Below are 26,004 nucleotides of genomic sequence, written 5' to 3' on the forward strand. Positions count from 1 at the left end.
ATTCTTTCCGACTCAAGGCATCAGCTACCACGTTAGCCTTGCCTGGGTGGTACTTGATCTCGCACTCATAATCGTTTAGCAGTTCAACCCATCTTCGTTGCCTCATGTTCAACTCTTTTTTATTTAAAATGTGTTGGAGACTATCTCTACCGCGAGCTGTAACATCTATCTCTACCCTAGCCCGGAAGGCTATCTCTACTACTAGCCATAGAGGCTGTCTCTACCACATATTATCACAAAATCATACTACACGTCTCTACACTAAAGTATATCAACTATCATCAAATGGGTCGGCCTTGGTGCCTTAGACCCATTGGTATGGTGAGAAGACTCACCTTTGTCTGCTGAATACAAAGGTTCCTCTCCTACAGTCCGCAACCTCCCGTACTGAATAACAATATTACTTAATGTTAGGACTTTTAATTATTCAAAGGAAGCCCAAACGCCAAACCCTTCCATGAGGCCCAATTCTCCTTTCCTTGCTAATGGGCCCAAAGTCCAAGTCCAAAATCATTAATGGGCCTCTTGGCCCAATAAGGCCCAACCAATATATCCACGGCCCATAACAAATGGAATACCCCATAATTCATAGAATGTAACTAATTCCAATAATCAAATGAGGCCCAATGGCTCAAAGGGCCAAAACAGATTTGGCCCAACCATGAATCGTACGCTCGGTGTACCATCCGGGTACGCGCAGCATACTGGGGTCTTGGGACTACACGCAGCATACACTGGGTTACGCCCAACATACTACCAGATTAAGCACTTTTCCCAACAAGTGCTTAATGCTCGATTCCTTTACGACCAAAAGCCAGATCTAAGTATGTTAAGACATTCTAAGGCATAATGTTGGCAACTTTATGCCTTTGCATGGCTCATATACACCTAACACCTCTATTAAGACATTTTCAAGGTCTTTAACCCATGCATGAGGCCAATACTTCCACCAAGACTCCATTTTTATGCTACTAAAGGACCAATGGACCTTAGATCTACCATTCCCATCTTCTAGAGTTGCTTAACTCACAAATGGAGGTCCAAAATCAACCAAAAGGGACAAGGTAGAAAATCCTATCTAGATCTAGAGTTTTAAGTTGAAAGATGCAAGCTTTTTACCTCAAGAAGCTCTGTAAGATGACCAAGATGCAGATCCTTGAAGCACCAACTCGTCCCAAGCTTGCTTGACCACTTGTTGCTCTTGGAATGAACACTAAAAAGGACCACAATGCACCGTTAAGCCTCACAAGCACTCACAAAGGCTATTAGGGCTTCCAGGAACGTTTGAAGGTGAAGAGAGTTGATGAGGGTGAGGCTCAAGGGGGTTAAAAGCATTTAAATATGTCACAAGTCTGAAATTTAGGGTTTGCACCATCAGCACGTATGCCCGATGTAATTCTGGTACGCCCAACATATGTCCAACTCCACCGAGACCATCCACAGCTCGTACGCTAAGCGTACACTTAAGTGCGCCCAACGTACTTAAAGGGCTAATTATGTAAGAATTCGAATTCTGAGGGTTTTAAGACGTACGTGATTTAGGGTGTTACAAATCTCCCTCACTTGAACTAGAATTCGTCCTGGAGCTGTAAACAGGTCGGGGTAATGCTCCCGCATCTCCTCCTCCGACTCCCATGTCAATTCGGAGCCCTTTCGTTGCTGCCATTGCACCTTTACCAAATTCACTACCTTGTTCCGAAGACCCTTTGTCTTCTTGTCTAATATAGCGACCAGCCACTCAATATAATTTAGGCTCCCATCCACCTGAATGTCATCCAAGGAGATAACTGTGGACTTGTTAGCAACACACTTCCGAAGCTGAGACACGTGGAAGGTGTTGTGAATCTGTCTAGGCTCCTCCGGTAGCTCTAAACGATATGCCACCTTGCCTACTCGGTCCGTGACTCTGAACGGGCCTATGAACTGAGGCCCCAACTTGCCCCTCTTTCGGAACCTGATAACCCCTTTCCAGGGCGATACCTTCAACAACACGAAATCTCCCACCTGGAACTAAAGATCTGATCGCCGTCGATCAACATAACTCTTCTGACGGCTCTACGCGACTCGCAGCTGGTCACGCACCTGTTGAAACAGTCTGGTAGTCTTGAGCACCACCTCAATGCTGCCCATGACCCAATGTCCGATCTCGTCCCAATATACTGGAGTTCTGCACCTCCGACCATATAACATCTCGAATGGAGCTCGGTCAATACTGGCATGGTAACTATTATTGTACGAGAACTCTGCCAGTGGGAGGTATGTATCCCAACTCCCTCCAAAATCCAACACGCATGCTTTAAGCATGTCCTCCAGCGTCTGGATCGACCTCTCACCTTGAATGTCTGTCTAAGGGTGGTACGCCATGCTGAAATGTACCTGAGTGCCTAACTCCTCGTGGAATTTCTTCCAAAATCTGGAAGTGAACCGGACATCCCTGTCGGAGACTACTGACACCGGCACCCCGTGTCTATCCACCACCTGTCGTACATATATATCTGCCAACTTTTCTGCGGATATACTTTCAGAAATCGGAATGAAGTGGGCACTCTTCGTCAGTCTGTCTACGAACACCCATATGGCGTCCACACCTGTCGCCGAACTAGGTGACTGTTGGAATAGTGTCTAAGGCTACAACTATATTAGGCAAGTATTTTACCCGATTATGCATGGTCCTTTTGAGTTGCCTTCACCATAGCAACTTGACAGGATGATTTGTAATGAGATAAGGAATATTATTAATATATTATAAGAATAATATAAGGAATAATAATATTGTTATTTAATTAATATAAGTCATGAATTAATTAGGAATTAATTTGGTGACTTAAAGAGATTAATTGAATAAAGGGGTATAAACTGTCGAATGTGTGATAGTTGTAGTTTGGGCTATAAATCCCTTATGGATAAAGGGTGGCCGGTTTTAAGGACTTTGGATAGGCCTTAAAATCGTCCATATGCTTATCATGAAGGGATTAGGATTGCTTAGGGCCTAAGTTATCCAATTAGGGTTTAAGGGTGAAACCCTAGGAGCCTAACTAGTATAAATAGACCCTAGGGGTCAAGAGAAATCGGCGCTTGTGCTTAGAGAAGAAACCCTGGCCGATTTCATCCCCTCTCCTCTCTCCTAAATCATCTTCTTGCTAGTTGGTGTTTGTAAGCCATTAGAGGAGTGACAATTGTGACTCTAAAGCCTCAAGGACAAGAAGATCAAGCAAGTGATTCAAGGTAAACTTCTAATCTCTGATTTCATATTGTCATTATAGTCTATTAGTCATTAGAAGTCTTTGATTCAATGTATGTTCAATTAGAGAAACCTAGATCCAAGCATTAGGGTTGCATGTGCACATAGGAATGTTCATATGGCTAAAACCCATCAGTGGTATCAAAGCCTAGATTGGTTTCTATTTAATTGATACATTGATTGCTTGTTTGTTGCTGGAAAAATCGATTTTTTTGTCTTCTGCCTGATGAACTCGGCGAGTCCCATGGTGGTACTCGGCGAGTCCATCTGGGTACTCGGTGAGTTCGAGCGTCAGAAAAAGCAATCTTCGGGATTTCTTGCTGTTTATCTTTGAGATACTTGCCTTAATCATATTAGATCAATATAAATCCGATTTTATGATATATATATGAGTATATTCTTGATCTAATTGAGGATATTTATCAATTAATAAAATATTTGTTTCCTTATGTGATAATTGATTAATTATTTTAATTAAATTGGTAAATTGTTTTGCAAGAAATCTTTAAATAAATCAAATATGGATAATTATGTGATTTAGATTATTTGTTATTTGATCCTCTATGTTTTGAAAAGTTTAAAAGTTGCCCTCAAGTTTTGAAATTTATGTTTTGTGATTAAAAGTTTAATTTAGACAATTTAAATTTCAAACCCTAGAATTTTACAAGTTTAAAATTCAACCCTATACTAATATAATATTACAAGATTAATATATATATATATATATATATATATATATATATATATATATATATATATATATATATGTATGTATAATTAAAATGCTAGTCTTACCGTTAGTAGGCCTCATTCACGAAGCCGGTCTATAAGGTGGGTATAAGGTTGCGGCCTATAAAATGGCGCTTAATGGGTGTACACTCACACCCACCGCTTGCTTGATCGGTGGAGGGTTGTTAGCCGAACGGGTAGGATAGGGCAACCTCATCTCTTCATTAAAAGTATAATATGAATTACAAAGTAACTACATGTTTTTCAAAATTTCCCAATCTTAGTTACTTTAGGAAAAGTGAATTGATGCAATCCCATGAAATTACACTTTGCACCCTTGCTAAGAAGTTAGTGGAGCGTGTGTGGTTTACCGGCACACTAATTGGTTCTAAGCAAAGGTGGCAAAGGGTGATTCATTGTTTATCATAGTTCGATGGAGCGTGTGTGGTTTACCGGCACATCGAATAGGTGATCGTTACAATGAAGGCACCATGTGAATTTGCATGGTAATTCACACCCACTTTGTGATCCTCAGTATCCCAGTCACAAACGAGAGGGGCATATCGAGATTTAAACATGCCATTGAAAAGTTTCAATGAATCTCATCTAAACCTAGGAATTCTCAATACATTTAGAACTTAAAGTTAGGTTTTCATGATGGAGAATTGGTGAATCGTCATTCACTTACCTTCAAATTATTTGCATGTTAGATTACGGTATCCCTTTTCTAATGTGTAAATATTGTTGTTGGATCCTAGCCCTATTTTTCTTATTGGGTGATAATTAGGGATTCAAATTCTAATCTATCTTTGTCCTTTCTATTTGTAGATGCCGAACGCTAACAACGCTGTTGCTAGTTCATTCACATTGATGAGCCTTTGTCAAAAGGTCACTTTCGATGGGACGAACTTTAGCGAATGGATAAGATACATTCGCACAATTGCTCGCTATGAGGACAAGGAGTATGTCCTCGATGAGAAGCTCGAGAAAATCAACCCAGAAATCGCTACTCCGGCTGAAATGACAGCTTTTGAAACTCAAGAGCGTGATGCAACAAAGGTACATTGCATCATGATAGCCACCATGAATGCCGAATTCCAAAAGTCCTATGAGGACATGTATCCGTACGAAATGCACCAAGACTTGTTGGAGAGATACCACCAAAACGCGAGACAAGAGCGTTACGAGATTTTCACTAACATGATTTCCGCCAAAATGGGTCATGGAGAATCTCTTACCGTTCACCTGCAAAAGATGCAAAGGTATGTCGATCGTCTTCGCAAGTTGAATGTTGACTTTGGGGAAGACTTGACGATCGACATGGTGCTTCACTCTTTGCCTCCGTGTTACAATCAATTTAGGATGACCTACCATATGAACAAAGAAGAGGTCACCTTAAGTAAGCTCCAAGGTCTCCTTAGGGTTGCTGAAAGCAACCTCAAGGACAAGTCTGTTGCACCCACTCCCAATCCACCCGCTGCTCCTATTTTGGCCATTGGGCAAGGAAGAGGCAAGAAGAGGAAGGCTTCGTCTAAGAGCCACCGCAAGGGAAAGTCCTGAGATGGTTCCTCCTCTAGTGGGACCAAAGTGTTGGGTTTTGAGCAATCTAACACTTCCTAAGTGTGCATGCAACCCTAATAAACCTTGGATCTATGTTTTCTTCTAAAATACATGCAAATAATAATTTCCAAGGTTTCTTCCTAACTAGCATAGCATAAGGATTATGAATCATAAAACTACTAGTAGAAATACATAACTTTTGATGATGGTTGATTGTTTGGAGTTTGAGAGCCAAGCACCAATAGTGTGAATGCCTCAAATGGAATCACAAATCACCACAAACACTTGGAAAACTTTGAGAGAGTAATATGCTTATGTAGAAATCGGCCACCCTTAGTTCTCACACTAGTTGCCAATTTTTGCAATATGTGCATCTTTATATAGTGTGGAGGATTAGGGTAAACCCTAATAACCCATGTCTTTTCCTTTCCAAGGATCCATGGGTTAAAAGCTCCATGGATCATCCATGGACCCCCATGCATGCTTAGCCCATTCCTAATGAGTTTAAGCCCACATTATATAAAATGCAATAGCCCATGTTTAATTAGTCTTCCTTTTAATCACTAAATTAACTCATAATTAATTTAAGACTAAAACTAATTAAATAACATGACTTCATATTAATATATTATAACTTATAATATATTAATAAATCATAAACATACTATTCTCATAAGATTATCCATATAAATTATTCGGGTGAAGTGCAACCCAAATGGACCATGCTGGGTCGGGTCAAGTATATACTAAATAAGTTATGGACTTAGACACCTTATCCAACAGACTCCCACTTGGATAAGTCTAATAACTATATTTGCGTATGTTACTTCAGGAACCAACCAGCAATCGTAGCTCTCGAAAACTCTGTTGAACTATGAAGCGCCATTTTAGATAAGTGATCATATAATCCTCTGTTCTCATGATATCAGCCGGACAAATACATGGAACAATGTCGTACTTATTGTCCAACAGTTTGTTTCCCGATTTCCGATTTGTTTGACAAAGAACTTAATCGAACACATCAATTTTAGTTCTGACCGGCCGGTACATAGGTCATAACAAAATCATCGAGGGGCCCAGATATCGCTTCTATTTCTAGAAGGAACAGATAAACTTCGACTCATATGCTTGTTCTACTACTTGTTGAATTGTACACAAAGGCACGTTTTATAACATCAAGTTACTGATGCGTTTACGTGCAATCAATGCACAACCAACTCATAGGTAACAACTCATATTTCTAGGTTTGAAGATTTATATGATATTACTGTCTCACGATCACTTGAGATAAATTCCATGAAGTGATACAAGTGAGCGTGGGTTTATTCCAATACTCATAACTTATGAGCACTCATGAATGTTGTAGCAACCATTGCTATGACTAAACCCATTTAGCCATCTACAAACTCGATTCATGACAGTCTTGATTCATACCTACTTCCAACATATGAACGACTGTGGAGTGTTTAAATAACTTAGTCATTCGGAAAGAATAACCTAGCTATTTTGGAAGTCAAAACATGTAAAGTGAAACACAATAATAATCGAATCCAATATGGTCTCAGAACCCTTTTGAATATAAATAGAACCACCTTTTATTTATCACCATATTGATTACACATTATTCATTGTATAATGTTTCAAACAATCAACTTAAGACTTGAATAAAAACAACAGTCGTCCCATGCTCCTAGCATGTACACTTTGCTTTTTCTAAACAATAGTTATGCCATACTCCAAGTATGCACACTATGTTTGTCTATGATCCTTACATTGTGATGTAGATCAATTGAACATGATTCCATTGATACTCATTTCACAATCCCAAATCCTTATTGTAAATGTGAGAATCCCCGATTCCTATCATTTACCAAAAAAAATTGTTAGATTTTAAACTTTTATGCAATGTTCCTCTTGTAATGATTATGCACAAAGTCACCAAAACCTTGTCACCAGTCATTACAGAGTATTCCAAAGAAGGTCAACTTCCATGGAACGGAAGTCTCATATTCAAAGTACATTGCTTTGAACATCCTTCTTGCATTAAGGTTTTCTAATCTTACATAGATTGAATAACTTCCACCTATGGAGACATTTCCATAGTCCCATTTTGACTATCACTTCCGAACAAGAGTTACTCCTTTTCAGAACATGTCAATACGGTCCTTTCCGACAACTCACATCATACTTCCAACTTTCCCTGAGCAACCAATCTTTGGCGAACCTCAGATTGTCCTCGACAATTGCTTAATCACTTTAGTCATATCCAGTTCTAGACTTTTCCCTTCTCAATGCCTTAAGCATCTGGAAAATTTAGAAAAGATGAATATTATAGTACATGCAATCGATCCTATATCCGAAGAATATGGGACACGATTCATGATGTTTGACATAAAGACATGATACTAGACCAGTCTTTTGCTACAATATTTTTTATTTGCCATGTTTTCAAAATTTAACTATGAAGAGGGATGCCGTAATCATAATCGAATTTTGAAAACGCAATATATATAGAATTTCTTCAAGTTGAACCATTCCAACATAAAATTCATATATATATATATATATATATATATATATATATATATATATTCTTGACTAAAGATGATTAAAATCTCAATCTAAGCTTTAGAATTGAAACGAAGTATAATTTCCTCTCCCTTAATTATGGCAAAACAACTTTTCAACCCCTACAACTTCACGAATTGAAACTTTGTTTTCTATAATTAACATTGCTAACTTGCAACACTAAACGTAATAATCATGCTCCCACTAACATGATGATTATCAGCATAACACTTATGCTCCCACTAGCTCTGACATATTTCCAGAAATCTGCTGGACTTCTGAAATTTAGATTCATACACCCTTTTTTAGATAGCTCACATGTGTGTCTAAACAATTTTCAGAACTATGAAAAGGGATACCGTAATCATAGTCTTAATTGTTTAGACCGTTGTCATTTCTCACAAGTCCATGTTAGTGTGCCGGTGACCCACACGCGCTCCACTAACGACTTTTGAAAACGCAAATAACACAATTGATATCTACGTAAAATCTACTTAGTGAAAGCGTTTCCTCACCATCATTTTCATGAATCGGAGAGAAACCTTATGACACTTAGATTTTATAGTGTATGAGTTCCTATCCATGTGAATTTGTCAAAACCATAATCACAAGATAAGGTTAGTGACAAATTCAGCCTTACATGGATTAAACTTGTTCAATCTTAGTTTCTTGTCACCTTGGTAGCACAAGGCCCACCAATGCTTCTAAGTTGAACTCTGATAACTCACATGCAAATTCAACTTATTTGAAGTAGGTACAGAAATAAGAATTATGTCAACATGATAGGTTGCAAACCTTAAGTCGTGTGCTAGTGATAAATTACAGGTTTTACTCTTGATTAAATCTTGAAACTCTTTCAGGATCTTTAAGGCTCCCACTGTCCCCTTGATGTATAAGTTTCCCCAGTCAAGAACCATTCCTTGACAAAACAAATATTCAAGGGACAATGCGGATTCTTATCATGACTAACACTTCACACAATTGGTCTTAGTTGGTCTTTGTCTCATCCAAGACATCACAACTTACCAATCTCAAATGTACAAGAGTAGAAAACATTTTACTCTTACATTTGACTAGTGTTAATAAATCTTCCTTTATGTCACTCAAAGTTACAATCTTGGAGTATGACTCTAAGAATTGTTTTGGAACGAAGTATGACTCATCTTCTTGATTTTAACCAATCCAACAATTCATGACCTCTCTTCTTAGCCATAACAATGCACTAAGACGTCCTTAGAGTATGAATTTGTGATATGGTTTCATAATCATTAAGATGATCATGAAATATGATACTAAAGTACTCTCCCATCCTTTCAGATTTGAGAAACTTTTATCTTTCTGCCTAATTTGATTCTTCTCATTTGTTCTGTCATACATTGTAACCTTTCCAATGTTACAGAATTATACTTAACCTCATAAGTATAATCATATTTACTAATCTTTAGTAAATCATGACAAATCAATCTTTGTGGTGGACCTTGACCAGCGCACACCCAGTGTACCTAATTCCTTAGTCCTTCAATTGACTCACATATACATGTGATCAAAGAATTAGTCTTAATTTTCAAAGATGAAAATTCTCATTCATCATATAATACAACTTGTATGATTCCAAGTTTCTGTCCAATTGAAACTTGGGTGATGAAAAACTTTCTTCATTTGGTAAATTCAGACACTACCACAAATGAAAGAATCAAATCCACTTTCCAATATTGCTATTACTGGAAACATATAAGCAACAATTTTCCACAGATGCCATTGTAAGGATATTTTTAAAATAAATAAAATTAAAACCCCTTTTCTTTTATTTTAAAACTTTGCGGAAAAACTTATCCTTACAATCCACATGAAAACCTTGTTGTTATCTATTCATAAGCAATATATTATAACTCTTAAGCAACAGCTCAAAATTCTGATTACCGAACCATGCGATCGAAACCCACCTTCGCAATCAGAATCAACATATACTTACTTTAAGCTTCCTATCTTTTCTTTGATTCTTAAAAACATCAGCATGTGACCCATTCACATTATGTAATAAGAATCTCCAAATAGGAACTTAATAGAGTTAGACAGTGGACTTTACCCGAAGTAGAGTCAAACCTCTTGACTTGATCAACCTTATGACCTTTCAGGCGAACAGGGCAGCTTCGCAACCAATGCCCCTTCCTTTGGCAACAAAACACATGGACCCTTTGGTAATGGCACATGAGACTATCTCAGACTTAGCCTTTCTCTTTACCATTTGGTCAACCGAGTTGACTATGGCCGATCCCTTTCCATTGGGAAGAGAAATCTTTTTCTAGATATCCAATGCTACCATTGTCAATGTCCATTTAAGACTTGGGAAGTTGTTCTTTTAATCAAATTTGCTTTACTGGTGTTCCAAATCATTGTTGATTCCACAACACCAAGCAAATAGATAACATCATTAAGGGTCATGTCATAGTCTGTCTCATAGTAGTCCCAAAGAGACTCACTAAGAAAGTGATTGAACATCCAACTTTCACAAGACTTTGACACCCAACTCTCCCAGCTTGTCAATATGTGACTTTATCTCCAAGATGTAAGCACACATAGACTATGCTTGCCAATAGGGATTGAGTGACTTTAAACTATTCAAGAACTTGTGGGTGAGGGAGAATAATTGGAGGGGGTGGAGGAAGTGAAGCATGATGTTGAGGGACACCATCTTCAAGAGATTTAGGAAGATCATATTTGTCTGAACCAGACATCTATAATGGGAGAAAATCAAGTTAGTTGATTCAAAATCCTTAATATAACACCCAATATGAAATATTAAGGCTAGGACCCAACACAATATTTTATAATTTGGAAGAGGGATGTCGTAATCCAAACTATAAAATATTTGAAGGTAAGCGAATGACGATTCACCAATTTCCACCATGAAAAACGAAATAATTTATTAGGTTTTAATTGGATTTGAAATTCCTAGATCTTTTGAGATTCATTGAACTTTTCAATGGCATGTTTCAATCTCGAGTGTGCCCTCTCAAATTTTGTGACTGAGATGCCGAAGATCACAAAACAAGGTGTGAATAACCATACCAATTCACTTGGTACCCTTAATATTATCACCCAATCAATGTGCCGGTTAACCACACACGCTCCATTGATCTATGACAAACATTAAGTCACCCTTCGTGATCCTTACTAGTCCAAGTTAGTGTGTCGGTTAACCACACACGCTCCACCAACGACTTGGTAAGGTACAAAGTGTGAATTCCATGGGCTAGCACCAAATTCACATTTTTCCTAAAGTAACTAAGATTGAGAATTAAATAAAAAAAATATTTAGTTACTTTATAATAATCATTATACTTTTAATGAGAATTTAAAGTCGTTGTCCTACCCGTTCGGCTAACGACCCTCCTCCGATCAAGCAAGCGGTGGGTGAGAGTGGACACCCATTAAGTTGCCATTTTATAGGCAACAACCTTACAGCCACCTTATAGACCGGCTTCGTGAATGAGGCCTACTAACGGTAAAACAACTTGTTCTTATACATATATATAATAATTAACCATTAATCTTATAATAGTATAAGCGTAGAATTTTAACTTTTAAAACTTCTAGGGTATGGAATTAAAGTTTGTGTGAGACTTTACAAGTTCCAAAACTTGAGGGCAAGTTTTGAACAATTCATAAACTTTTGGATATTCATAACTTATGAGTTTTAATTAAGTGTTTAAAACTTTTAATGAAGAGTCTCTTGGAAATCCATAACTTGAGGACAAGTTATGAAGTCCATAAAAGCATTTATGGGAAAAACTCTTCAAGAAAATGTAACCTACAACTTCTTAAAAAACATTTAAAAGAAAAAACTCTTGGAATTCCATAACTTGAGGACAAATTAAGAATTCCATTAAAACACATTAAGATCAAGAATTAACTAATAAAAAATTTGCAAATAATTCCTATGATCTAACAAAACTCATATGAACATGAACATCCACATCAACAATTTCAAGAATCATATGAACACATATAAACTTGAAATTTTGATTATAACTTTGAAATTGGTCCACCATCATCATTACCACATCAAAAACAGGTTTTATAAGATCAAAACAGTTTAAGGTAATGATTCTAGACCAATTCCAGCACCAAAACTCGAAAATCTGCATCAAGTATTCAAGAAAACAAGCCTAGGCTCTGACACCACTGTTGGGTTTTGAGCAATCTAACACTTCCTAAGTGTGCATGAAACCTTAATAAACCTTGGATCTATGTTTTCTTCTAAAATACATGCAAATAATAATTTCCAAGGTTTCTTCCTAACTAGCATAGCATAAGGATTATGAATCATAAAACTACTAGTAGAAATACATACCTTTTGATGATGGTTGATTGTTTGGAGTTTGAGAGCCAAGAACCAATAGTGTGAATGCCTCAAATGGAATCACAAATCACCACAAACACTTGGAAAACTTTGAGAGAGTAATATGCTTATGTAGAAATCGGCCACCCTTAGTTCTCACACTAGTTGCCAATTCTTGCAATATGTGCATCTTTATATAGTGTGGAGGATTAGGGTAAACCCTAATAACCCATGTCTTTTCCTTTACAAGGATACATGGGTTAAAAGCTCCATGGATCATCCATGGACCCCCATGCATGCTTAGCCCATTCCTAATGAGTTTAAGCCCACATTATATAAAATGCAATAGCCCATGTTTAATTAGTCTTCCTTTTAATCACTAAATTAACTCATAATTAATTTAAGACTAAAACTAATTAAATAACATGACTTCATATTAATATATTATAACTTATAATATATTAATAAATCATAAACATACTATTCTCATAAGATTATCCATATAAATTGTTCGGGTGAAGTGCAACCCAAATGGACCATGCCGGGTCGGGTCAAGTATATACCAAATAAGTTATGGACTTAGGCACCTTATCCAACACAAAGTTGATCCCACTAAGCCTAACCGTAACCCTAAGGAGGCAGAGTGCCATCATTGCCATAAAATAGGGCATTGGAAGAGAAGCTGCCCAGACTACCTGCAAGCCATAAGGGAAGGAAAGATCAATCCGTCTTTCGCAGGTATATACACAATTAAATCTAATGATTCATCGCATGCTATTTCTTGGGTCCTTGATACCGGTTGTGGTTACCATATTTGTTCTGAATTGCAGGGACTAAGAAGAAATAGGGATGTGGAGCATGGAAGAATAAATCTAATCATGGGGAACAAAAGATCGTCGCTTGTCACCAAGATTGGAGTGTATTCTTTAGTGCTTAGGAATGGTTTATGTTTAGATTTGAACAATTGTTGCTATTTGCCAGAAATGGCAAGAAACATCATTTCATTTCTTGGTTTTTTTAGACAAGGTTTTAGATTTTCTTTTAATAATGAGAATGGTTCTATTCTTGCTTATCTAAATGGTGTCTTTTATTTTGAAGCTATACCATGTAATGGAATTTATGAAACCGTTATGATTGTAGATAACTTAGGAAATGATGTTTTATGCATGGATTCTTCCAATAGTATGGATAGAGAATCCTTGTGGCATTGTCGTCTTGGACATGTCAACAAGAAGTGCATAGCCCAACTCCAAAAGGATGGAGTGTTGGAGTCATTCGACCTTAGGGAAGATGACACATGTGAGTCTTGTTTACTTGGAAAGATGACTAAGTCACCCTTCAAAAGTACATGTGAAAGGGGTGAGGGTCTATTGGACCTAATACATACCGATGTATGTGGACCGTTTAGATCAACCACGAAGGATGGGAACCGCTTCTATGTAACTTTTACCGATGACTAAAGTAGATATGGGTATATCTACTTAAACAAGCAAAAGTCAGAAACGTTTGAAAAGTTCAAAGAGTTCAAGAATGAAGTGGAGAATCAATTGGGCAGGAAAATCAAGATGCTTCGATCCGATCGAGGAGGAGAGTACCTAAGTCTTGAATTCCACGATTATCTCAAGGAGTGTGGAATATTTTCACAATTGACGCCACCTAGGACAATGCAGTTGAATGGTGTGGCAGAAAGGCGTAATCAAACCTTGTTAGACATGGTTCACTCTATGATGAGTCGTGCTTCACTACCTATCTCTTTTTGGGGGTATGCCTTAGAGACTGCCGCTTATATCCTTAACCGAGTCCCTACTAAGAAGGTTGCCAAAACACCTCACGAGATGTGGACAGGGAAAGCTCCCTTGTTGGCACATATCAAGGTTTGGGGTTGTGAGGTTTTCGTAAGACGAGACACTCACGACAAGCTCGAACCTCGTAGTGAGCGATGTATTTTCATCGGCTACCTACAGAAATCCTTTGGATATCTCTTCTATAGACCGAAGGACAATGTTGTCTTTGTTGCGAGGAGAGGAGTTTTCCGAGAGCGAGAACTCATAAGCCAAGGAGACAGTGGGAGGCAAATCGAGCTTGAAGAGATTCAAGAGTCGATAGATGAAGGAACCTCTACCGCTGGCACTCAACCCGAGGAGGAAACTCCGGTTGAACCGATTGACGAGTCCTTACCTCTTAGACGTTCCGAAAGAGTTAGAGTTCAACCCCAGTTTTATGGTTTTCATATTACTACTGAAGGGGATACGTATATTAGTGATGGTACACTAATAAATCTAAATGAACCTAATAGCTATAAGGAAGCCATGGCAGGCCCGGAGTCTACGAAATGGAAAGAGGCGAAGGACAGCGAGATCCAGTCTATGTATGACAACCAAGTTTGGAATTTGGTTGATAATGTGCCCGGACGTAAGACCGTTGGGTGCAAATGGATCTTCAAGAAGAAGACCGACGTGGATGGAAACGTACACACATATAAAGGGCGATTGGTTGTGAAGGGCTTTACTCAAACTCCCGGAGTTGACTATGATGAGACCTTTTCACCAGTTGCGAAGATAAAGTCTATTAGAGTGATGCTAGATATTGCCGCATTTCATGATTATGAAATTTGGCAAATGGATGTTAAAACCACTTTCCTTAATGGGAAGTTGGCCAAGAATGTTTACATGGCTCAGCCAGAGGGTTTTGTCGATCTGAAGCATCCAAATAGAGTGTGTAAGCTTGAGAAGTCCATTTATGGACTTAAGCAAGCGTCTCGCATATGGAATCTTTGCTTCGATGAGAAAGTCAAAGAGTTTGGATTTGTACGAAGCGAAGATCAATCATGTGTATATGTCAAAGCCAGTGGGAGTATAGTAAGCTTCCTCGTTCTGTATGTCGATGACATACTACTCATAGGAAACGACGTCCCGACACTGTAGGAAGTTAAGTCCTGGCTCGGGAAGTGCTTCGCTATGAAGGACCTCGGAGAGGCTTCCTATATTCTGGGAATAAGGATAGTGAGAGAAAGAAGTAAGAGACTAATAGGACTTATTCAGAACACTTACTTAGATAAGGTACTAAAACGTTTTAGTATGGAAAACTCGAAGAAGGGAGAATTGTCAATACAAAGTAATGCCAAGTTGAGTAAGACTCAAAGTCCGAGTACCGAAGCTGAAATAGCAGAAATGAGCCGAGTACCATACGCTTCCGCAGTTGGCTCAATCATGTATGCTATGACTTGTACTCGCCCCGATGTAGCCTTTGCTTTGAGCATGGTTAGCAGATATCAAGGGAATCCTGGCAGAGCCCATTGGATTGCGGTGAAGAATATCCTTAAGTACCTTCGGAGGACGAAGGAATGGTTCTTAGTCCTCGGAGGGAGTGATGACTTGAAGGTGCGAGGGTATAGTGACGCCAGCTTTCAGACCGACAGGGACAACTATCGTTCGCAGTCGGGCTGGGTCTTTACCCTAAATGGAGGAGCAGTAACTTGGAAAAGTTCCAAGTAGGAAATCGTAGCTGATTCAATGTGCGAATCAGAGTACATTGCAGTGAGCGAAGCGTCGAAGGAGGCAATATGGTTAAAGAACTTCATCGGTGATCTTGGAGTTGTACCTGCCATAAAGGAGCCCATGGAGATTTTCTGTGATAATGAAGGAGTGGTTGCCTTGACCAAGGAACCGAGGGATCATGGTAGATCTCGACATATCGACATAAAATATCACTTTATTAGACATCGTGTAGAAGAAGGACAACTCGTAGTGAAGAGGATATCATCAGAAGATAACCCAGCAGATCCGCTTACGAAGGGACTGAGTAGGGTTAAGCACTTGCAACATGCTAGGAGTATTGGGCTGAAGGATGATATTAGTATAGATTAGATAGTAGTAGAAACGTGTAATAGATAAATGTAATTAACATTTGATGATTAAATAAAAGAGTATTATTTATGAGTAATGTTACTATCTTATGTTAATTGTTTAACTATTGTTTCATTTTTGCATGTTTTGACTTCCAGAATAATTGAGTTTATTAAGTATAATCGAATTGTTCAAACTGTCCACAATCGTTCATATGTTGGAAGTAGGTATGAATGAAGATTGTCATGAATTGGTGTGTAGATTGTCTAAATGGTATTAGACATAGCAAAAGTGTGCTGCAACGTTCATGATTGCTTATGAACTAGTTTTGAGCATTGGAACAAACCCGCGCTTGCTGAAATCACCTTATGGAATGTGATAAAAAGGGTGATCGCAAGACGATAATATCATATGGTCTTAAATCCTAGATATATGGTTTGTTATTTGTTAGTTGGTCGTACATTGATAATGCGAAACCACATCAGTAACTTGATGTTATAAAACACATTGTTGTGTATAGTTGATTAATGAATAAGTAAATGCATATAAGTCGAAGTTTATCTGTTACTTTTATCCTAAGAGGTTAAAAGCGATATCTTGGCCGCTCGATGATTTGATTTGACTTATGTGTCGGGCCCGGTCAGAACTGAATTGATGTGTTCGATTAAGTTCTATGTCAAATAAATCAGAGATCGAGAAACCAAATGCTAGACTAATTATTCCATAGAATTGTCAGCATGATATCTAAACAGAGGACTGTACGATCCCTTATCTAAAGGACAAGATTGATTAGATCAGAGTTTGAAAGCGTCTTTGAGAGCTATGATTGCTAATAGGAGTATACTTGTATATAGTTACTAGACTTATCCAAGTGGGGGACTGTTGGAATAGTGTCTAAGGCTACAACTATATTAGGCAAGTATTTGACCCGGTTATGCATGGTCCTTTTGGGTTGCCTTCACCATAGCAACTTGACAGGATGATTTGTAATGAGATAAGGAATATTATTAATATATTATAAGAATAATATAAGGAATAATAATATTGTTATTTAATTAATATAAGTCATGAATTAATTAGGAATTAATTTGGTGACTTAAAGAGATTAATTGAATAAAGGGGTATAAACTGTCGAATGTGTGATAGTTGTAGTTTGGGCTATAAATCCCTTATGGATAAAGGGTGGCCGGTTTTAAGGACTTTGGATAGGCCTTAAAATCGTCCATATGCTTATCATGAAGGGATTAGGATTGCTTAGGGCCTAAGTTATCCAATTAGGGTTTAAGGGTGAAACCCTAGGAGCCTAACTAGTATAAATAGACCCTAGGGGTCAAGAGAAATCGGCGCTTGTGCTTAGAGAAGAAACCCTGGCCGATTTCATCCCCTCTCCTCTCTCCTAAATCATCTTCTTGCTAGTTGGTGTTTGTAAGCCATTAGAGGAGTGACAATTGTGACTCTAAAGCCTCAAGGACAAGAAGATCAAGCAAGTGATTCAAGGTAAACTTCTAATCTCTGATTTCATATTGTCATTATAGTCTATTAGTCATTAGAAGTCTTGGATTCAATGTATGTTCAATTAGAGAAACCTAGATCCAAGCATTAGGGTTGCATGTGCACATAGGAATGTTCATATGGCTAAAACCCATCAGTCTCTACCACATATTATCACAAAATCATACTACACGTCTCTACACTCAAGTATATCAACTATCATCAAATGGGTCGGCCTTGGTGCCTTAGACCCATTGGTATGGTGAGAAGACTCACATTTGTCTGCTGATTACAAAGGTTGCTCTCCTACAGTTCGCAACCTCCCGTACTGAATAACAATATTACTTAATGTTAGTACTTTTAATTATTCAAAGGAAACCCAAACTCCAAACCCTTCCATGAGGCCCAATTCTCCTTTCCTTGCTAATGGGCCCAAAGTCCAAGTCCAAAATCATTAATGGGCCTCTTGGCCCAATAAGGCCCAACCAATATATCCGCGGCCCATAACAATTGGAATAACCCATAATTCACAGAATGCATCCAAGTCCAATAATCAAATTAGGCCCAATGACTCAAAGGCCCAAAACAGATTCGGCCTAACTATGAAGCGTACGCTCGGCGTACCATCCTGGTACGCGCAACGTACTGGGGTCTTGGGACTATGCACAACGTACACTGGGTTACGCCCAGCGTACTACCAAATTAATCACTTTTCCTATTAAGTGCTTAATGCTCGATTCCTTTGCGTCCAAAATCCAGATCTAAGTATGTTAAGACATTATAAGGCATAAAGTTGGCAACTTTATGGCTTTGCATGGCTCATATACACCCAACACCTCTATTAAGACATTTTTAAGGTCTTTAACCTATACATAAGGCCAATACTTCCACCAAGACTCCATTTTTATGCTACTAAAGGACCAAGGGACCTTAGATCTATCATTCTCATCTTCTAGAGTTGATTAACTCACAAATGGAGGTCCAAATCAACCAAAAGGGAGAAGGTAGAAAACCCTAGCTAGATCTAGAGTTTTAAGTAGAAAGATGCAAGCTTTTTACCTCCAGAAGCTCTGTAAGATGACCAAGATGCAGATCCTTGAAGCACCAACTCGTCCCAAGTTTGCTTGACGACTTCTTCTTCTTGGAATGAACACTAAAAAGGACCACAATGCACTCTTAAGGCTCAAAAGCACTCACAAAAGCTATTAGGGCTTCCAGGAATGTTTGAAGGTGAAGAGAGTCGATGAAGGTGAGCGTCAAGGGGGTTAAAGGCGTTTAAATAGGCCATAAGTCCGAAATTTAGGGTTTGCACCCTCGACATGTACACCCGACATAATTCTGGTACGCCCAGCGTACGTCCAACTCCTCCGCGACCATCCACAGCTAGTACGCTAAGCGTACACTTTTGTATGCCCAACGTACTTAAAGGGCCAATTATGTAAGAATGTGAATTCTTGAGGGTTTTAAGACGTACCTGATTTAGGGTGTTACAATGGAAAACGAATATAACTCCAAACCATAAATGAAACTCAAAATTTTCACTAAGGGAGGAAGAAAATATTTGAAACATCCCAAAAATACGGTCTAAAAAATTTATTTTTAAAATCATTTAAGAAAACCATAGTTCATCAAACATCATAATAAAGATCATAAATCATGTATCTCAATTCATCATAACAAAATATTGTATCAAAATCATGTGTCAAAATATCAGAGTCTAAATATCCCAGGATGAACGAATGGTGTGTGCGCTACAATCATCCCGAGCTCTTCCTTTTACTATCGAAAGTACCTGAAACCAAAACTGAAAATTGTAAGCACGAAGCTTAGTGAGTCTCCCCAAACTACCCCATACCATAAACATAACATACAGCTAGGAGATACGGGCCTCGCCCACACTCAAAGAGATATGGGCCCCCGCCCACAGTCGAATAACTATGAGATACGGGCCTCGCCCACACTCAGCTATCTCAGAGATATGAGCCTCGCCCACACTATGCTAACTAGGAGATATGGGCCTCACCCACACTCAGTTGGCGAGGAGGTACGAGCCTCGCCTACGCTCCGCTATCCGAGAGATACGGGCCCTGTCCCACACTTCACTAACTAAACATATATACAAATATCATGCAGACAACAAGTATAACCATAATCTACCAGTTCATAAACATACTCAGATAATACTAAGATACGGGCCCTGCCTACACTTAGCTACAAATCATAACAAGTCTAAGATACGGGCCCATCCCACACTTAGCTACTAAACATAAATAATTCTAAGATACAAGCCCAACCCACACTTAGCTACACTACATGGGCCGACATTGGTGCCTTCGACCCATCCCTACTGAAGGAAACTCACCTCGTAAGTTAACTATGATGCCTCGCGGGAGGAATCTCTGACAGCTGCTCCAACGACTCCCCGGCTATCATTACCATAAACATTTAGTTAGAAACTGCTAATTCTTCTTAGGGTAAACGACCATTTTACCTATGGTCAAAGTCAACATTCTGGTCAAAGTCAACATTCTGAGTTAACTCAACTCGTTGAGTTGACTTATCAACTCGTCGAGTCTATAAATCCAAAAACCTGAAATCGCTATCCAACTCGTCAAGTTATCCTCCTGACTCGTCGAGTTCCCTGGCTATTCATAGTCGCGATTTGGCGAATTAACTCGTCGAGTCACCCTCAGACTCGTCGAGTTCTACCATAATCAGAATCGGGACAACTCACAACAACTCGTCGAGTCCCTCTCTGGACTCGCAGAGTTCCTCAGTCTGTTTGGGCCATCTCAAAAAGCCCCTACTCTCCAAATCTAAGCTCTATACTTCATTTACATACTGGATATGCCATTTTAAGGGTAAAGTTTCCAACTTTACCCGCTAATAGTCCTTCTTAATGGGTTTAGCTAAAACCCTAGTTCTGTAGGACATAGATCTTGGTCCAAAAGTCATAATACTCCAAACTAAAGCATGATAACATAGATCTAGGCCTTAGACATCATTTGAACACGTAAAGCTCCTAACTTTCCTTCCATGCATGGCCTTTTGGGGCTTAAACTGCCAAAATAACACCTTAGAGCTTGCATGGGGGGCTCCAATGGCATAAAGTTTGCACCTTTATGCCATAACAACCCTTAATGGTTCCAAATTTGAGGGGATCCTTGCTTGGGACGTCCATATCCCAAGGGTCAAGCTTCTTGGACCCAAAAACCCAATAAAGTGAAAATAAGAAGATCTAAGAAACTACTAGACAAGTTAAAGGCTTAATTACCAGAAAATGAAGAGGATGAGATGTTGTTTCTGGATCTACAATCTTCTCATGGAATCCTCTAGCTTCTTCTTCTTCTACAAGATTCAAATCACACAAAGTTCACTAAAAATGGCTCACAAACTCACACAAAGCTCTAGGGTTTCGTAGATTCGGGTTTGGGACTTGGAGGCTGGAAATGAGACCATAAAGTGGGGATTTAGTGCTTAAATAGGGTGCAAAACCCCGAAAGTAGGGTTTCACTCTGGCAGATCTACTCGCCGAGTTGAGGGCTCTCAACTCGTCAAGTAAATTGCTTAAAACTCGTGTCCCTTTCTTGTCTCTACTCGACAAGTTTTGGGCTACAAACTCGTCGAGTTGCTCTATAAAAATGAATAAATTATAATTAAATGTGTACCAGGAATCAGACGTTACAATATTCCTTGAACCACTTGATTTCTTCATAACTTGCACCAAATGAAGCAAGAAGGTTTGAGATCGACCCCTAGGGTTTCTATTGAGCTTGAATCAACATATAATCTCCTCTTTTCCTCCTATACTTCTCATTTGACTGAAACCTCCTCTTTTCCTCCTATACTTCTCATTTGACTGAAACGAAGCGGATGAATTTCTTATTTTCGGATTTGTCATATTTGGTCCTTCAAGTTTTGGCTAAAACCCACCAAACGTCAACATTTATGCTTTTAAGTTAAGTTTTGATATAATAATTCATTCTTCATCCATTTTATAACTTTTTTAGTCCCTTCGATTAATTGAGTCAACTCTTTGGTCAACCCACTTTGCCAAATTGACATTTTTGACCCTTTAACTTTTAAAATGTTGTTATTTTTACTTCTAACTTTCTAAACTTCATATCAAATATTGACATGATTATTCTTTTATGATTAAACTATTTAAATCATATTGCATTTATTTACTTTATTAATTTAAAAACCTAATTTTAAATTTTAGGATTTTATATAAAAGAACTAATGTTGAGCACTAAATAATATAATCAATTCAACAATAGATTAATGGAATTGTTGTGATAACCAAGGATCTATGTTTTCAACCATAAGTATTTCTTCGGTAACCAGTAATCCAGTAAAGGCTATTGCAGCATGAGGTTGCCTTAGGGTCGGGATCTAAAGGAAACTCGATTTCACTTGATGGGAGTTGTCTTTACCCCACTTAATTGTTCTTTTCTCCTTACTTTACAATACCACTTGGTTATTAAAATATGCCAATTTGATGTATGAAAATGTTAAATTTTTATGGATAAATAAACAAAAGAATTGTTATTTTGCTACAAAGTAACAAGCGTAATAGTAAAAAATAATTAACTTTTGAAAATGATTTTGTATTAGTATGCCTCCTGAATATTTTTTTCTTAATGTTATCTGTTAGTTCTAATTTTGCATATCAATAACCACATCTTCAAATGAATGCACAGTTTATAAATAGACAATTAAAAATTAAATTAACTTTTTCAAAAACAAATTATCATATGAATAATACTTCATATAATACTTGAACGATTCAGTAATCGTAATCGATAATCTTGAGTAATTGTTTCAATTGGGGGATCACATCCTACACATCTTCTTCGATTTCGAGCCAATGCAAAGCGCAAATTTTAAGATCGATGCAACCTCTCAAGTGTGCGTGATTATCAACTAAATCTTATAAAAGGTCGAGATCTCCTCGTCTTCTACGCGAAGAGCACGATTCTTGATTTTTTGTTTTACCACCTTAAATTTAGGTTGTTACACACCTTTGACCTCTCCATTCTCATCCGAACATGCAACATTCTTAGAGCTTGACATGTCGATATTAAGGGGTGGTGATTATTGACGTGTCTCAGCAAATATTGAGGTCTGGTCGAAGGCATTCACCAAAGCCTAAGAGACTTGTGTAGTTGCACAAAATTATAGCCGACACTTGACATTCATGCATGGGGTGTTGAGGGAGACAAGGTGAACAGCTACATAAAACCTAATTTTTTTTTTAAGACACAATATTTTTATTTTAAATTATACATATTTATTTAAAAATAAAAAAACTCATAATATCTTTTTATTTTTCTGATTCGTCCTGTAAATTACCATCCTACACCCAGGCATCTTTTTGACCAAATTCCATTCGACCTAAAAGTGACTCAAAATATTCCCAACTAAAGGTTCGTATTGTTTCCTATAATCCAATTTGTGACTTCATTTACGTTTCTTTAACGCAAAGAACACAAACATAATTAAATGTGAATTAAGAGGATAATTAAGAGCTTTATAGATATTAATAGGTATTTAACTATTAAACTATTGTAAATGGTGAAAGAGATATGTGTCACATCAGCACGTGGTGTTGAGATTCCGCCAGTTAGTTTTCCCATTAAACTACCGCGGATTTTCCCAAGTGAAACCGTTGGGAACTCTTTTCTCTCTCACACACACACCCACTTAGCTGTTGCTAGCTGTCATAATCCTTTCATCCATGTGACTCACCTCCTTCTTACTTCTTACTTCTTCCTTCTTCCTTCTTCCCTCCAACAATACAATATTACAATCCCCTATTTACATTCACCCCGAAATCTCAATCGATCAATCATTACTTGTTGATATATGTATTCCAACATATAGATCGTTTTTCAAGGTTTTTTTTTGAGCTTTTAGTTTTGGAATCTGTTGATTTGAAGTGTTTTTGAAGGTGGAATTTGATTTTGCATGGCGCAATTGCCGCCAAAAGCGCCAACAATGGCGCAGAAGTGGCCGTCATTTTCCTATCAGACGATGCAGCCGATGATGCCGATGTCAGCCTCGCAACCGCCGAGCTGGATGGACGATTTCCTTGATTTTTCTTCAGCTAGGAGGAACGCTCACCGGAGATCCGCCAGCGATCCGATTGCATTCGTTGAAACTCCGTTTATTAACGAATGTCGTAACTCTAATAGCAATGATCCTTCGATGATACCTTGCTCAAATAATAACGGATTTGAGCGTTTGGATGATGAGCAGCTTAGCTCCATGTTTTCCGACGACGTCGCCGCGAATCTTCACTCGACGAGGTCATCGTCTTCGCCATCGGAACAAAATAGCGACAATGATGAACGTAGACCATCGCCGCCTCAGGAACAACCGCCGTCGCAACTGAAGAGTGAGCCGGGAGAGGTAGAAGACGGTGGCGGATACGAACACGACTCAGATTCCGGTAAGCTTCCGTTTACTTTCTCCAGCGACGGCGGCACCATCGTTGATCCAAAAAGGGTTAAAAGGTACAATTTACATTCCATAAAGTACAACTCCTCTGTCGTACCTTATCATAAATATCTCAATTCTACTCATATACATCTTGCTTGAACAACAAGCTAATCGAGTTGCATTCAATAAACATCAGACAATCATTATCAATCATTCAGTGTGATTAACGATCTCATGATGCTAATTACGTTATTAATTAAAATTAACCATCAGGATATTAGCAAATCGTCAATCTGCCCAGAGATCAAGAGTCAGGAAGTTGCATTACATTTCTGAACTCGAACGCAGTGTAACAACTCTACAGGTAATCATCTTACGTTTTCAATCATAATCTAGATCATTTATTGCATGAATCATTGCAATTTGCAAATTAAATACATTTTCCTATATGTTCATATATGAAGACGGAAGTATCAACATTGTCACCACGTGTCGCATTTCTAGATCATCAAAGGTTGATTCTAAACGTTGATAACAGCTCGCTTAAACAACGAATTGCTGCTTTGGCTCAAGACAAGATCTTCAAAGATGGTAATTTTTCAAATTAGTTAACGAAAATCAATGATTTGTCGATTACAATCTTACGAAAACTTCAGACAAAAGTTACACCAAAATCTCAATTTTGGTACTTAATTATTAATTGCAGCTCATCAAGAAGCATTAAAGAAGGAGATAGAAAGATTGAGAAGAGTTTATCATGAACAAAACATGAACAACAACAACAACAAGACGGAGAACATCACCACCGGGTCACCGGCATTAATGGTGTCTCCGCCACCGCCGGCGGCATCGGTGAGTGGTACGGATGAGAGGTGAGTGACCTCGGATCTGGTAATTAGAAAGGAATGAAATGAATAATGGGAGTGTGTGTGGGGGTGCTGCTAAAATGCGCCCATGCAGGCACGTGACCTGTTTGAAGTCTTTTTTTGGTGGTGGGGGAGTGTGGTCCCATGATTGGCATGTGACTATTTTAATATAACATGGCTTCTTTTAGTTCTTTATGCTTTGGTTTCAAAAGAAGAAAGGGTAATTATGTCTCTTACTTGTCTTTTTGCCACTTTTTAATTGGCTTCCAAATTTATTTATTTATTTAGATTCTTTTTCTTAAAGAATAGGGATTGTGGGGGTATTAGTCTATTGGATGTCTTGATGGAGGGCATCTCACCTTTTTCTTTTTATTTACATTTTTTAATTTTTAAATATTTCAATATGGTCTTGTTATTTAGCCTCAATGGGTATTGAGACTATTGAATTTCTTTTGTTATTTGTACCTAAAGGTAGGGTTCAATTAGTTCAATTGTAATATTTGTGAAGTGTTGTACAATTAGTTTAATTGTAAAATTTGGAAGTGGTGTGTAATGAGATATGTTTTTTAATCATGTAATGAGTTTTTATTTTGTATTTAATTATTTTCGATGGTTAAAAGCAGGGGTGAGCAAAAACCAAACCGCAAATTAAAAAAACCGAAAAAACCGTATAAACCTAAACCGAAATGAAAACCGATGGTGTAGTTTTTAGTTTTGCAAAAACCGAAAATACTCAGTGCGTTGCGGTTTCTAGTCTCGTAAAAACCGCAAAAAACCGAACCGCACCGCATATATATATATATATATATATATATATATATATATATATATATATATATATATATATATATGGTAAATATTGAGTGGATGTAGGGATGAGTGTTGACTAAGAGTTTAATAAAATCATTTATTTATTTA

The 26,004-nt window shown here is 38.0% G+C and overlaps 1 protein-coding gene across 1 annotated transcript; it reads left to right on the forward strand.

Annotated features, from left to right (window-relative positions):
* Positions 1 to 23,438: 23,438 nt before the first annotated feature.
* On the forward strand, positions 23,439 to 25,659 carry LOC145073724 (basic leucine zipper 34-like). The gene is made up of 4 exons (XM_079020235.1): positions 23,439 to 24,294; positions 24,494 to 24,584; positions 24,685 to 24,811; positions 24,927 to 25,659. Exons 1-4 carry the CDS (start codon positions 23,747 to 23,749, stop codon positions 25,094 to 25,096), a joined length of 936 nt encoding a protein of 311 aa, XP_078876361.1. The 5' UTR covers positions 23,439 to 23,746; the 3' UTR covers positions 25,097 to 25,659.
* The last annotated feature ends 345 nt before the right edge of the window (positions 25,660 to 26,004 follow it).

Source organism: Lactuca serriola, chromosome 9 (genome assembly GCF_051521515.1).
Source record: "Lactuca serriola cultivar US96UC23 chromosome 9, Lser_US96UC23_V15, whole genome shotgun sequence".
NCBI classification, from domain to species: Eukaryota; Viridiplantae; Streptophyta; class Magnoliopsida; order Asterales; family Asteraceae; genus Lactuca; species Lactuca serriola.